Source organism: Chiloscyllium punctatum, chromosome 5 (assembly GCF_047496795.1).
Source record: "Chiloscyllium punctatum isolate Juve2018m chromosome 5, sChiPun1.3, whole genome shotgun sequence".
Classification (NCBI taxonomy): Eukaryota; Metazoa; Chordata; class Chondrichthyes; order Orectolobiformes; family Hemiscylliidae; genus Chiloscyllium; species Chiloscyllium punctatum.
Window position 1 is genome coordinate 110,080,153 of NC_092743.1, and position 12,982 is coordinate 110,093,134.

Below are 12,982 nucleotides of genomic sequence, written 5' to 3' on the forward strand. Positions count from 1 at the left end.
ATTAATAAATAAAAAAAAACTTTGTTTTTATTTCCAAAGTGCATAACCTCGCATTTTTTCCCTGTCCGAGTAGCGAGTGGCGGAAATTATTCTGATTTTCAAGTTGACACACGTCTTGTCTTTCGTTGTCCTTTTCACATTCCTCCTTGCATCGTCCCGGTTTCCCAACAAACCCTCCTGCCTTCCATTCCGGCCGCTTGCTCCAGATTTCCCTGCCCTGCCTGAAAACCGCTGCATCTCTCAACACTCCCGAGTAACGCGTCTCCAACCTGAAGCTGCAAGACCCGCTCAGTTATTCCCATTGAGTTGAGCTGCTGGCGGCGGTGGGGAAACTGAGGAAGGAAGCACCGTCAGTTGGTGAGGACAGTAACGTGATGTGAAATGTCACGTGGTCGTTGGAACCAGAGGGAGGGTGTGCAAGATAACACACAGCCACTCACTGGAGGTCCCACACAGATTGACTCGCCCTCATCGACTGGTTTCCGCGGCAACCCCGGCGCCTATCGTTGATTGGCTGCTCCGGCTCCGCGATGTCATCACGCACCGCCGCCGGCCGACGCGCGCTCTCCGATTGGCCCGGGCGGCGCGCAGGCGCGGAGTTGCTGCGTTCTTGGTCAAGATGGCGCTGAATGCAACGAATCCGTCTCAGCTGCTGCCTCTCGGTAAGAAGCTGTCCGGCTCCCGCGTTAGAGTCAGTCCCCTCTTCCTTCTCCAGGTCTGATATGTGTCCGACATCTTGGCGGGGGGATAGAAAACTTGGGAGAAATTGGCGGCGCGATGTTGGAGGGGAAGGTGTGAACTGGGAAGGCAAATCTAGGTGGATGGGAATTGGTGAAGGAGAGGCTTAGAGGGGGGAAATGGCTGGAATGGGGAGTGTAGGCTGAATGGACTGATGAGAAGAGGACAAATTAATGAAAGGGACGAAAATTGAGCTGAGATGGAGTAAGGGAGTAGAGGAGGAAACAAAGTAAGGGGAGGGATGGGAGATGGGAAGGAAGAATAAAATGAGGCGTGTTGAGAAGGAGGAATTGACAAAGTGGTAGAGGGCAAAGTGAACGTGTCGAACGGTGTGGGGTGTGGGAAGGAATTAAGTGGAGGAGATTCTGAGAAAGCTGAGGTGGAGGGAGAGGTGACAGGACATAGGCTGAGAGAGATACAGAGGTTATGGAAGTGGTAATAGGTGGATAGACTTTAAAAGTAAAGATGTGGATGTTAAAGAAATTGTAAGAGTGTTGGTGAAGTAAGAGACTAAATATTAGCGGATACTTTATCATTTGAAAGGAAATGTGATCAGACAGCAGCTACCTCAATGGGTAAACTGAGTTTGTGCTTCTAATGAACATTTTAAAAGAAAAATATTGTATATGGACATCACTGGTGAAGTGTGCATTTTAAAGAAAAACATTGTTTAACCTGTTTTTCTAATCAACCAGTTATACCCCTCTGGAGCAGGTCTAACTTTGAGGTTCAAGGGTAGGGAAGCTACCTTTGTGCCACAAGAGGTCACCCTAAGCCAGCATTTATTGCTGATCCCTAGTTGCCCTCAGGTGGTTGTGAGCTGCTTATTCTGATCCTTGTGTGCAGGTATACCCAGAGTATCATTAAAAAGGGTGACCTATGTTTTTGACTCAGTGACAATGAAGGCATGACTGTCAGGATACAAAGTCAGCATGGTCTGTGGGTGGTTAGGGACCCTGCAGGTGGTGCTGATCCTATTTATTTGCACCTTCTAGGTAGTAAATGTCAGGGGTTTGGAAGATGTTGTTAAGGGGCTGTTGATTTAATTTTGTTTTCAATCGCTTTTCACATTCTTTTTCTATTCCAGAGTTGGTGGACAAATGCATTGGCTCGCGGATTCATATTGTTATGAAAAATGATAAGGAGATTGTCGGAACACTGCTTGGTTTTGATGATTTTGTCAGTATCCTTTTATTTGGCATTTCTACAACAAAATGCCCTGCTTGATGCATGATTTTGGGATTTGTAATTTATTCATACATATCCCTTCGTGTCCAGTTTAGTTAACTGGTGATAGTTAAAGCAAAATGTGTTGAATTCAGAGGAGTGTTAATGTGTTTTTTTAAGGCTAACCAGGCAAAGAAATGCACAATAAATAAAAGATGCTCAAAGATGTAAAGGAATAGAGTAACCCTATCTCAATCATTACCCATCCACCACCACCTGTTCATCAACTCATATAACATCCAGATCGCCTGGATCTCATCCAACAATGCCTATCTCTTCCCTGACCTGCTTTTGTACTGCCATCCCTGCTTGCGCTCGCTTGCTCTCTTTCTTTCTCTAGTTCAATCTTTTCCCCTCAGCTCTTTACTGTCTCTGCAATATTCAATTTCTTTAACCAATGTCTCCTTTCTTTCTTACCCATCTACGTCATAAATCAATTCTTTGCCCCCCCACCTCACTTAGGGAATCTTCAGGGATCCGTTGACATATAGATGAGCTGGTCAAGAAAGTTTCCTTTTAGATAAAGTATAGGATACAACAGGAGAGTGGTTGTGCTGGAATTGTGCAAGTACTAGTTGGGTCAAAGCTGTGTATAGTTCTGATCACTGTTATAAAGGAGATTAGCACAGTTTTTACTTGGACTGAATAATTTTAATTTTGAGGGAAAGGTTAGATAGGTTCGGGTTGCTTTCTTTGGAGAAATAGGGCTGAGGAGGAACAAATCTGTGCCTGTCCACTGTCTAGGAAGGCACTATTTCTCCTGGTTGAACATTCTTTAACCAGAGACATAGACTTAACAGTTTCGTAGTAGTAGTAAGCTTTGAGGGGATTCAAGGGCAAAATTTTTCAAAGTTTGGGTATGGAATTCACTGTGTCATAAAAGCCAATAGAATCAGAAGCCTAATATTTAACTCTTGACTTTTGACTAGAAATGTAACGTATAGGGAACGCAGTCCTTAAAAGTGGTATGAGGCTAGATGATTGCTACTCAGCTGCTAACACAGTGTTGTATGAATTATCTGTGTTTTATCATTTTGCTGAGATGTATACCAATTGTATTGTTAGTAAAGAATCTCCTCCAGAAGGCCTTGCCCTGAACTCTGCCTACCTCTTCTAGATCTACAGTGATTTTTCTTACTCCCTCAAATAAATAATATCATTAGGTGTCTGCTACTTTGCATTTTGTAATTCTGTACTTTTCAAGTTTTGAGCCACTTGTTTTTGTAACAATTACATGCCAACCAGGTCAGGCATAATTGATTTTCAACTATACTTCTCAAAACCTTTAGACATTTGTCATTCTATGTAAAATATATAATTATTTAATGCATAATTAACTTTTTAAAGCTAATATTCCATTGTTGTTAAATTACTTAGCGACAGTAGGAGGGAGAATGGGAAAATTATGGACTATTAATCAAACATCCTTGTGAAGATGGCACCAAAATCTTGTTCCTGATTGTTATGCTCTGAAGTTGCGAAGTTCAATCTTGTCCTTGATCCTTTCTTGCATTATCCACCCCAGCACCCACATGCAAATATATTAACATATATTATTGACTTTGCTGTCAGCAGAGCTGTAGCCATTTTTCTCCTTTTCATAACTTCATTTGCACCCTTTTTGCATCTATCTTATCACCACCGTTAGCAGCCTCTTCAGCTCTGAGCATCCTTACAACTTGTCCCACTTATTCTTCTGTCCTTAGCATAAACAAAAACACCATTTTCCAACCCCTTTCAGCTCTGAGGAGTCGGATTAGACTCCATATTAATAGTCCACATGTGCTGTAAGACTTGCTGAGTTTCTCCAGCACTTTGAATCTATACCCAAATCTTATTTGGGGCCAGCTTTTGCCCAAAACATCGATTCTCCTGCTCCTCGGATACTGCCTGGCCTTTTGTGCTTTTCCAGCACCCTATACTTGACTCTAAACTCCAGCATCTGCTGTCCTCCCTTTCGCCCATTTGGAAAATTGATGTACTCCATGCCAACATGAATGTATGAAAGGCCATATTCATTGAAAAAAATCAAAATAATACGTTTACCAAAATTAAGTGCAGGAAATGGGAGGCAGCCTATTAGCTTGCATAGGAAATTAGTTAGGATGTCAAAAATGAGGAATATTGGCTGCCTACTCCAGTTTGCAGATGTGAAAAATGGTGTTTCTTATCCAGATAACAATACTTTCTTTGAATAAAATCGAGCAAATAAACAAAAGTATGCATTACAATAACGTCGCAGAAATTCAAAACTTCATTTAGTTATGTTTGGTGCAGCTATGCAAATGATTAGTGTATATGCCATCGCACAACTTAGCTTATTATATGTAGAGGTGTCAGCTGATGTCGCACACTTTCTTCTGCCTACGTAGCTATATTTAACATTTCAGTAGTTTTCTTAATGGGTTCAGTAAAATTCTGAAAACTATTGTTGCCCTGAACTTCCAGGATTCACTGGGAATCTAAGGGTTAATAACCTCACTTCCCTTTACTGCAGAATATGCATTTCTTAACTCCAGTCCTTGGACATGGTGCTTGAAGATGTTACTGAATTGTAAGTTTTTATATATCCTAGTATTGTGTAGAGTTTAGTTAATATGTAAGGTTAGCTAACAGTCTTTAGCATGTCGAAATTCTGAATTTGATTACAAATTTAACTTTAAGTTAATGTTAATTCAGATTTTCTATACTAAATTTCATTGACAAAATTGGAACAAGAGGCTGGCACATGTTTGAATATCTGGAGTCAATTGCACACTGACTGCAGAATTTCAAATCTCTCAAATTGCTTTGGATGTTTTGATGGTGTTCTTCTCTATCAGGACTGACAAGAAGAATGCCCTGATAATCAAATCCTTCTTCTGTACAGTCATGACATTAGCAGAAGCTTGTTAATTCAGTTACTGAAGTGGTCATTCGTCAAGTCATAGAGATGTACAGCATGGAAACAGACCCTTCGATGCAACTGGTTCATGCCGACCAGATATCCTAAATTAATCTAGTCCCAGTTGCTTGTCCTTAATACTAGCATCCAGAATAAAAGAAATGTCCATCTTTAATGAACTCGGAATATTCCTTTTATGTGGACAATTTACTCTTAAAGCAAATAATAAATACTGATGAATACCCAAACTCTTATGTAGAATTAAGATTGTATTGCCTTAATCCTAAATATAGATGCACCTCTCAAAAAGACAAGTCTCTGCGGTGAAAGTCTTATTTTAAAAACTAATGTGAAAAAACAACTCTGCTGGGCTAAGGGTCTCAAGTTAAGAAATTGCAAGATGACATTGCATTCATTCGATTTGCAGTGAAACTAATCTATGGCCATCAGCAGTTCAATCGTAAATGTCCAGCTCTGATTACGACTAAATTGGACTTGAATCTTTGTGGATTCAGTATTGGCCACCCCTTTAGATGTACAGAAACACTGATATTTGGAAGCTCTGTCAGTTTACTGGAACTTTCTGGTGAGAAATAGGATTTCAGAAGCATATCGTCACTTGCAGCAACTTGTTATGCTGAAGCTTATGCTGATCCCTGGATCTACAAATTAGATTTGTAAGAGCAGAAATCATTGCTAAGCAGCTATTGGCATAGATACCCTAATCCTTTCAAAGCCAGGGTTTTTCACTAAGGAATAAAGCCCATCTCTCTGAAAGCTTTACTTGGCTGCTTCTCCAAAGTTACAGTAAACAGCAGAACACAAACTGTTGGCTTCATTTCCAAATCATGTGGTTAAAAACCTTTTCGGAGAATGCCCAAATAATTTGAAATCTTCCAGTTGATTCTTAACTATGTATTCCCCAACATCTGGCAAGACTCAATGACTTTATAGAAAATTATTCTTCAGAGGTTTTGTAACTGAACCAGTATAATTTGATTTGTTTTATACTTTTAGCTCGTCGCAAAAGATGAAACACACTTCCAACCATCAGTGTTTTAGTGATGGCCTGGTTTCTTAAGTTTTTTCGAATTTCTGTTCTGTGGATACTATATTCCCTCATGGGGAGAAGTGCTTGCTTTGTATGTCAATGAAATGATACTAGTATTGGCACACAGATCATCAATTCCCTTCAAATATTTAACACTAATAGACCCTTTCACTTTATTTTGTCCTTCTTTTCTAGGTTGTCGTTAAACTGTTTAATTTGTCTTTTTCATCTTTGTTTTTCTACAGTGAGATCACACCAGAAGGCAGAAGAATCACAAAACTGGACCAAATCCTATTGAATGGAAATAACATAACGATGGTAAGTTGTGGAATCTAGAGTTTGGTACCAATTAGAAAAAGAGTTGGCATGGATTTTCAAGACCCTTCTAATTTTTACTACTACACCAGATGAAGGAGCAGAGTTCCAAAAGCTTGTGGTTTCAAATAAACCAGTTGGACTATAACGTGGTGTGGTTCTGACCTTGTCCTCCCCGGACCAACACTGACACCTCCACATCACTTCCAATTTTTAGACAGACGTTCATGAAATGTAACACAGAAAAGTAATTCTTCCAACTGCTGTTTTTCTGCTTTACATTTTGTTCAAAATGGAGCAGAAAATTGAAGTTACAACTTGGTACACTACCAGGTATAAGTTGTTTTTGAATGAGTAAACATGTTTTGAGTTAATATAATTTAGATTTGGAGTTAATTTGATGTCCTTATCATCAAAATATCTGACAGTGTAAAATTGTACAGTTTCTACAGTATCGAAAGTAATTTGTGCAAATGTCTAACTTGTTGATTTCTCAATTGATTTCCAGTTATGGCTTGCATATTTATCTGTAAAATATTATGCCATATTTTTTCCATGGTGGTGTTTGCTCTGCATGTACTTCCTCCCACCTTTTTTCACATATCTCTCCATCAGCATAATCTTTTCAACTTTCTCCATTGCAAGTAAATTCAGCTTGACCTTAAATGCATCTAATAATGCTGTGAACCTGAAACACTCACTATTATGGTGGGATCCATGTTCTCACCATTCTATTTTTAAAAAAAAATGCTGTATACCTAACTTGATTTCCTAATGTTTATCACTATGAAGTGGCATCTATTTTTGCTTTTCCCACAATTATAAACACACTTTTTGTATTTTTAGAATTCTGTTAGCTCATCATTACAACATATTGGAGCGCGGACTACCAAAGATACAATCTTTTAAAAATAAACTCTGCTTGTTTATTTTAATAGCCTTATCAATCTACAACATGACTTGGTGATTTCCATATTTGATCTCCCAGATCTGTATATTTACTCCCTTATTTATTATTTTCAAAGTGCAATATTTCCTTATCAAAATGTAATGCCTCCCATTTACCTGCATTAAAATGTGTTTACCAGCATTGTTATTTATTGCAGTCCTATCCCAGTGCATAATTTGGCATCGCCTGCAATTTTAAATCTTTTTGATACCAAAATCTCAATTTTTGCATAAATTGTGATGACGAAGACCCAGTACTGATTTAATATCTGATCCCACTATTTTCTGGGATCTCTGTCTTGTCCTGTAGCCACTTGACGATTCAATTCTGCTACTTTTGTCTTAAACCCACATCCTCTGACCTACTTTGTTGTACCTTTTATTGAAGGGCTATCGTAAATATCAACGTATTGCAGCCACTCCAATATGATAACTTTCTGATAACTCATTAAAATTAAATTGCTCAAGTAAAACTTCCCTTTTTGAAATCCAGGTAAACTATTAATGGTTTTTTTGTGATATTTTAAAGTTTAGTTGTGACTCTTTATCTCATTTTCAACTGTCAATATTAGGCTAAATCGGCATAAATCCTACTGGAAATGTTCTATCTCCTTTTAAATACAGATGTAACATTAGCTATCCTTCAGTTCTGATACTATAACTTTTTTCTCATAAATTATTAAAGATGTTTAGTTTTGCCTTTCCAGATTTCTTTTAAAAATGCATGATCCTCTGTCTTTGGTTAGATTAGTTAATATTTCTCCATTTTTGCTTTAAATGTAGTTATGTAACTTGTATTATTCTAATCTTGTCTGCTGTCTTAACTTTTATCTTTGCTTGTTGGTAAGTACTGAAGCTAGACAACTGTTAAGATGATCTGTGATTTCTTTTTGAATCCAGTTGATTACTTAGTTTACTCCAGTCTTGACTTGCATACTTGTGTAACTGTAAAATATTTTACGATTTATACCCCTGTACAATTTAATTGCTTAGTACCTCTTTGCCTTCTCTAACTTTTGTTATTGTATAGGTCTCTCTTCTTTGCCCTTAATCCCTTTAGTGCCTTTTTTTCTCTATTCATCCATACTGCTTCATGAATTTTTTTTGTCTTGTTAAGTTATTTTATTTAAAAATAAATTTCTTGTCCAAAGTAGACACTCAAAAATATTTGTGAACCCCAGTGACGCAAGTTTTACTTTGTATCATATGCATTGTTAATTACCATCAATTCCTGAAATTTATCTGTTTGTAATAAATAATGACTGTGATGAGAATTGGTCATTTATGTTATTTATTTACTACTTTTATTTTTTCCAGCTTATTCCTGGTGGTGAAGGTCCTGAAGTATGAATGGAACCCTCTTTCAACTAAGTGAATTTTTGATTCATGTACTTCTGTTTTATGTTCACTTCTGTTTATGACAGTTTTTTTAGAGTTTATTTTTTATGACACCTTGCAAAAAACTTGCATTTATTTTGTAGCTGGAACAAATGTATTGTCTCAGAAATGAGAGGTGAATCATGTTTGAGTGTATGCAAAACTTGATTTATTTTTAAAGAGAAAATAAAGGGTTTTCTTTTTCACTAATGTTCTGGTTTCAATTTTACCATTGTGTGTTATGAGTATCAAGATAGACGCTTGGTCCCTTCATTCATTAGTTAGCCTCACAAAGTCATTATTGTTTTGCACTTTCAGGCATTTTCAGCCTTCAGTGTCACTTTAAAATCTAACCTTGGGACACTGGACAAACAACGGCCTGCTGCAACAAGTGCAGAACTTGTGCTGTGCAGAGGAGGTGAATTTTAAAGTTCAGGAGTTTTTAACCAAAGACAATAATTCTATTCAAGTTATAATGAAAGAAGCAATATTGAGACGCTGGATGACCAAAATTTAATAGAGGAAATATTAGAAAAGCTGGATACAAAGTTGATATCATTCAGACTGCTCCTCCTATAGATAAAATGTTGTTAAACTTTGAAGGGATTCAGAAAAGACTTACAAGGTTGTTGCCAAGTTTGGAGGGTTTGCACTACAGGAAGAGGTTGAATAGGCTGCGTCAATTTTCCTTGGAGTGTTGGATGCTGAGGGTTGACCTTTAGAAGTTTATAAAATCATGAGGAGCATGGATAGGCCTTTTTTCCCCCCAAGATAGGGGAATCCAAAACTGGAGGTCATAGGTTTAAGGTGAGAGGGGAAAGATTTAAAAGGGACCTAAGGGGCAACATTTTCATACAAAGGTTAGTGCTCTTATAGAAGGAGGCTGGTACAATTACAACATTTGAAAGGCATCTGGATGGGTATACAATTAGGAAGGGTTTAAAGGGATTGGGCCAAAATGCTGGAAAATGGGACTAGATTAATTTAGGATATCTGGTCGGCAGAGAAGAGTTGGACAGAAGGGTCTGTACCGTGCTGTTCCAAGTCATCTCTATGATTCTGACTCTAAGTCAGGAAGGTTCCTTAAATATTTTTAAGGTTGAGTTTGATCCTGAAGATAAGTGACAAAGATCTAGTGGGTAGGTAGGAAAGTAGAGTTGAGGCTGCAGCCAGATGAGACATGATTTTAGCAAATATGGCCATATTAATAAGGAGGGGTAGACTATGAAATGCATCAGCAGTAAAGATGACGCAAGCAGTGATTGGAAGAGAGCTTTAAATGCGAATTCACTTCCCAGCTCCATTGCAAACTGATAAATAGAACCAATAAATAGTGTGAATGATTCTGCCAAAAAAGGCATCTCTGAATTCATATGGTACTTTTTGAAATATTTACAGTCACACCATGGAGAAATGTAACCAACCAGTTCAATCAATCAAGACTCTTTCAAAGTGCCCCTGTCTGACATTCGCTGTTTTCCACTATGTGAAATTGCATATTTAATTTACACAAATGTTGGTGTCCTTGGTCCTTGGTTCCAATGTTGCTGTGTTGGAGGAACACCATCTCGTCTTCTGTCGAGGTACCTTACAACCTTTAGGACTGAACATCTGAGTTTAACAATTTCGAAATGTGAACACCTTCCTTCATGTTCATTACCTATCCCTGCACTTCCTGTTTTGAATGGGTCAGTCCCAGCACAGACAACCCATTTTCACACATTTATACTTTCCAATAGCATGCTACCTAGCAATAGTCTCTTCCTTGGTTTATCTACAATCTCTTTGCTTACCTATCCCTTCTTGCTCTCGCTGGGCACTGTCTCCATGTATTGTATTCACATTCCTCATCCTGTCATCAGCCTTTCCCAACTATGAAGAATCACTGGACTCAAAATATTAACTCTTGGTTATTCTCTGCAAGACCTGCTGAATTTCTCCAGAGCTCTCCATTTTTGTTTAAAATTTCCAGCATCTGCAATTTTTTGTTTTGGTTGCATTGTTTTTATTATTTTCAACTCCTGTGCACCTAACCGTCTCTTCCTCTGAACCTTCAGAATCTGTGCTTCTTTAAACACTGTCTTCTTGAGCATTACTCATTTTAATCCCTACAACCGTGGCAGCCATTTCTTCAATTGTCAAAGTCTGAAGCTGTTGAATTCACTCTTTAAATCTCTCATTTTCTTTCCTCTAAAATATTTATAAATGTATCTCTTTGACCAAGTTTTTTTTTTAATGATATCTGCTCTAATATCTTTGTGTTTGGTGTCAAGTCTTGTTTTGTTATACACTCGTAATGTGTCTTGGGATGATCAAGTGTAGTAATGGCTTTAATCTATTCATGGGTGGCACGGTGGCACAGGGCCTCTGATTTCCTCCCACAGTCCAAAAATGCGCAGGTTAGGTGAATTGGCCATGCTAAATTGCCCGTAGTGTTAGGTTAAGGGCAATGGGTCTGGGTGGATTGCTCTTCGGAAGGTCGGTGTGGACTTGTTGGGCCGTAGGGCCTGTTTCCACACTGTAAGTAATCGAATCTAATAATCTAATCTAATGTATAATTCCAGAGCTGTGGAATTCACACATATGATTTTGGTGATGAGGAACTTCAGTTATGTCGAAAGTTTGGAGATGCTGAGAATCTTCAAAAAAGTTGAAGGATTTGGATATAGTAGAAACTGTTCCTATTGGTAGAATGATCAGAGACCTGAGGGCACAGATTTCACAATTGCTAAAGGTTTTGAGGGATGACGTGGGGAACATTCTCTTTTTCATACATCAAATGTTAGGATCTGGAATGTGCTGCCTGAGAAAACGCGGAAACAGGATTAATTGACTCCTTTCAAAAAGGAACTGAATCATTCTTTTAAAAAGGAAATTTTGCAACGCTATAGAATAAAGACGGGCTGGCATTCGATGAATTGCTCCTTCAGAGGACCAGGGTCTGTATCCATTCTGTATGACTCTGACTGTATAATAGGATTGTAGGTAAGTCATAGCATCTTATTTCTTTTGCTGATATGTTGTATTACAGCCTATTTACCTGTTCTGCTGGAAGGGTGGCTTTCCCTGAGGTCCAATGCGTTTGCCTCTAATTGGCATTGATCATATGGGATCTACCACACCGTAGAAGCCATTGTGGACACATCCATGCTGATCCCCTGAAGGAGCAATTCATCACGTGTCATGCCCTTGCCTTTACCCCATAGCCTTGCAAAATTTCCTTCTCAGAGTAAATCTAGTAAGTTTCACTTTGTCTCTCAATCCCTGTGGTTCTGCAAGTTTCTTTCCTATATTGCTCATTGAATTTCCTTGTGGATCAATTGATTGGTCAGTGTGTCTCTTGCATGCATGTTGCTTATGTGTGGCATTGATGGTTGTGTTGAGATCGCCCTTTTCAGTCAACGGCCACCCTCTGTTTCATTGCAGTGGCTTGAATAGGGAAGAAGTGGCTGACTAGAACAGGATAAATGTTGTGTAGCTTCTGTCATGATGGTGGGTATCAATTAACGCGCATGGCTTTACACCAACTACATACTAATAGACTTGGAACCCTTTGTCTCTTTAGAACATCTCCCCATTGAGCTGCACTATGTGCAATCACAATTGATGATCCCTGCGTCATTGGGAAACTTGCTTACCTGGCAAAGCCCCTGTACCCACTCCAGCTGCCTCTTTTTTTTGAAAAGTAGGATATGAAATTCTGTCTCCTGTGCACACGGTCCATGTATCCTCCCTGATGTGGTGTTTCCAGGAAAAGTTTGAAATATTGACGATGTTGCTAGCTTTGAACTGAAACATATGAAAATTGAGGGCTTTGGCAACCCAAAACATTTCTTCACGCTGACTTCTTTAAATTGCATTAGTGGGGGATTCCTCATTCTGCTGAATGTTGCCTTGAGTGTTGAGAGGGATTCTACAGAATCGACTAAGTCTGCAATATAGATCAGGTCCCAAATCAATACTAGAAACTGAGTAACATTACACTGTCCCTACTCTGCATGTTTTTGGATCACGCATGCAGGCCAGTGCACTTTTACTTTCGAGCATGGTGATCTGCATATGATATACCGAAAATGGCCAGAAGTGGATCAGCCAGCATGTTTAGCACTTCTGGACTGCCATAGCACCAACATTATTGAGCCTAATTTTGTAGCTTATGATCCTATAGTTCTCTGACATAGGAAGTTTAGCCGAATGATCATTCAGTTTTTCCTCAATTTAATTTTGGAGATTAAAAAAAGGGATTATTCACTCAAAGAAAAGCAACTAAACAATAAAGATGAACAGAAATATTTTATCTATTCAAATAATTGAAAATGTTAAATACTAGGAAGCATAGATTTGAAATGAAAGGGGGAATGTTGAGAGAAGATGTGTGAGGCATGTTTTTACACAGAAGGTGGTAGGTGCCTGGAATGTGTTGCTATGGGATATTGTAGAAG

At 38.6% G+C, this 12,982-nt stretch overlaps 1 protein-coding gene across 1 annotated transcript; it reads left to right on the forward strand.

The window, feature by feature from the left end:
• The first annotated feature begins 581 nt into the window (after positions 1-581).
• On the forward strand, positions 582-8,746 carry lsm5 (LSM5 homolog, U6 small nuclear RNA and mRNA degradation associated). Its single transcript, XM_072571036.1, has 5 exons — positions 582-662; positions 1,826-1,921; positions 4,492-4,519; positions 6,146-6,218; positions 8,481-8,746. The coding sequence occupies exons 1-5, from the start codon at positions 620-622 to the stop codon at positions 8,511-8,513; spliced, it is 273 nt and encodes a 90-aa protein (XP_072427137.1). The 5' UTR covers positions 582-619; the 3' UTR covers positions 8,514-8,746.
• The last annotated feature ends 4,236 nt before the right edge of the window (positions 8,747-12,982 follow it).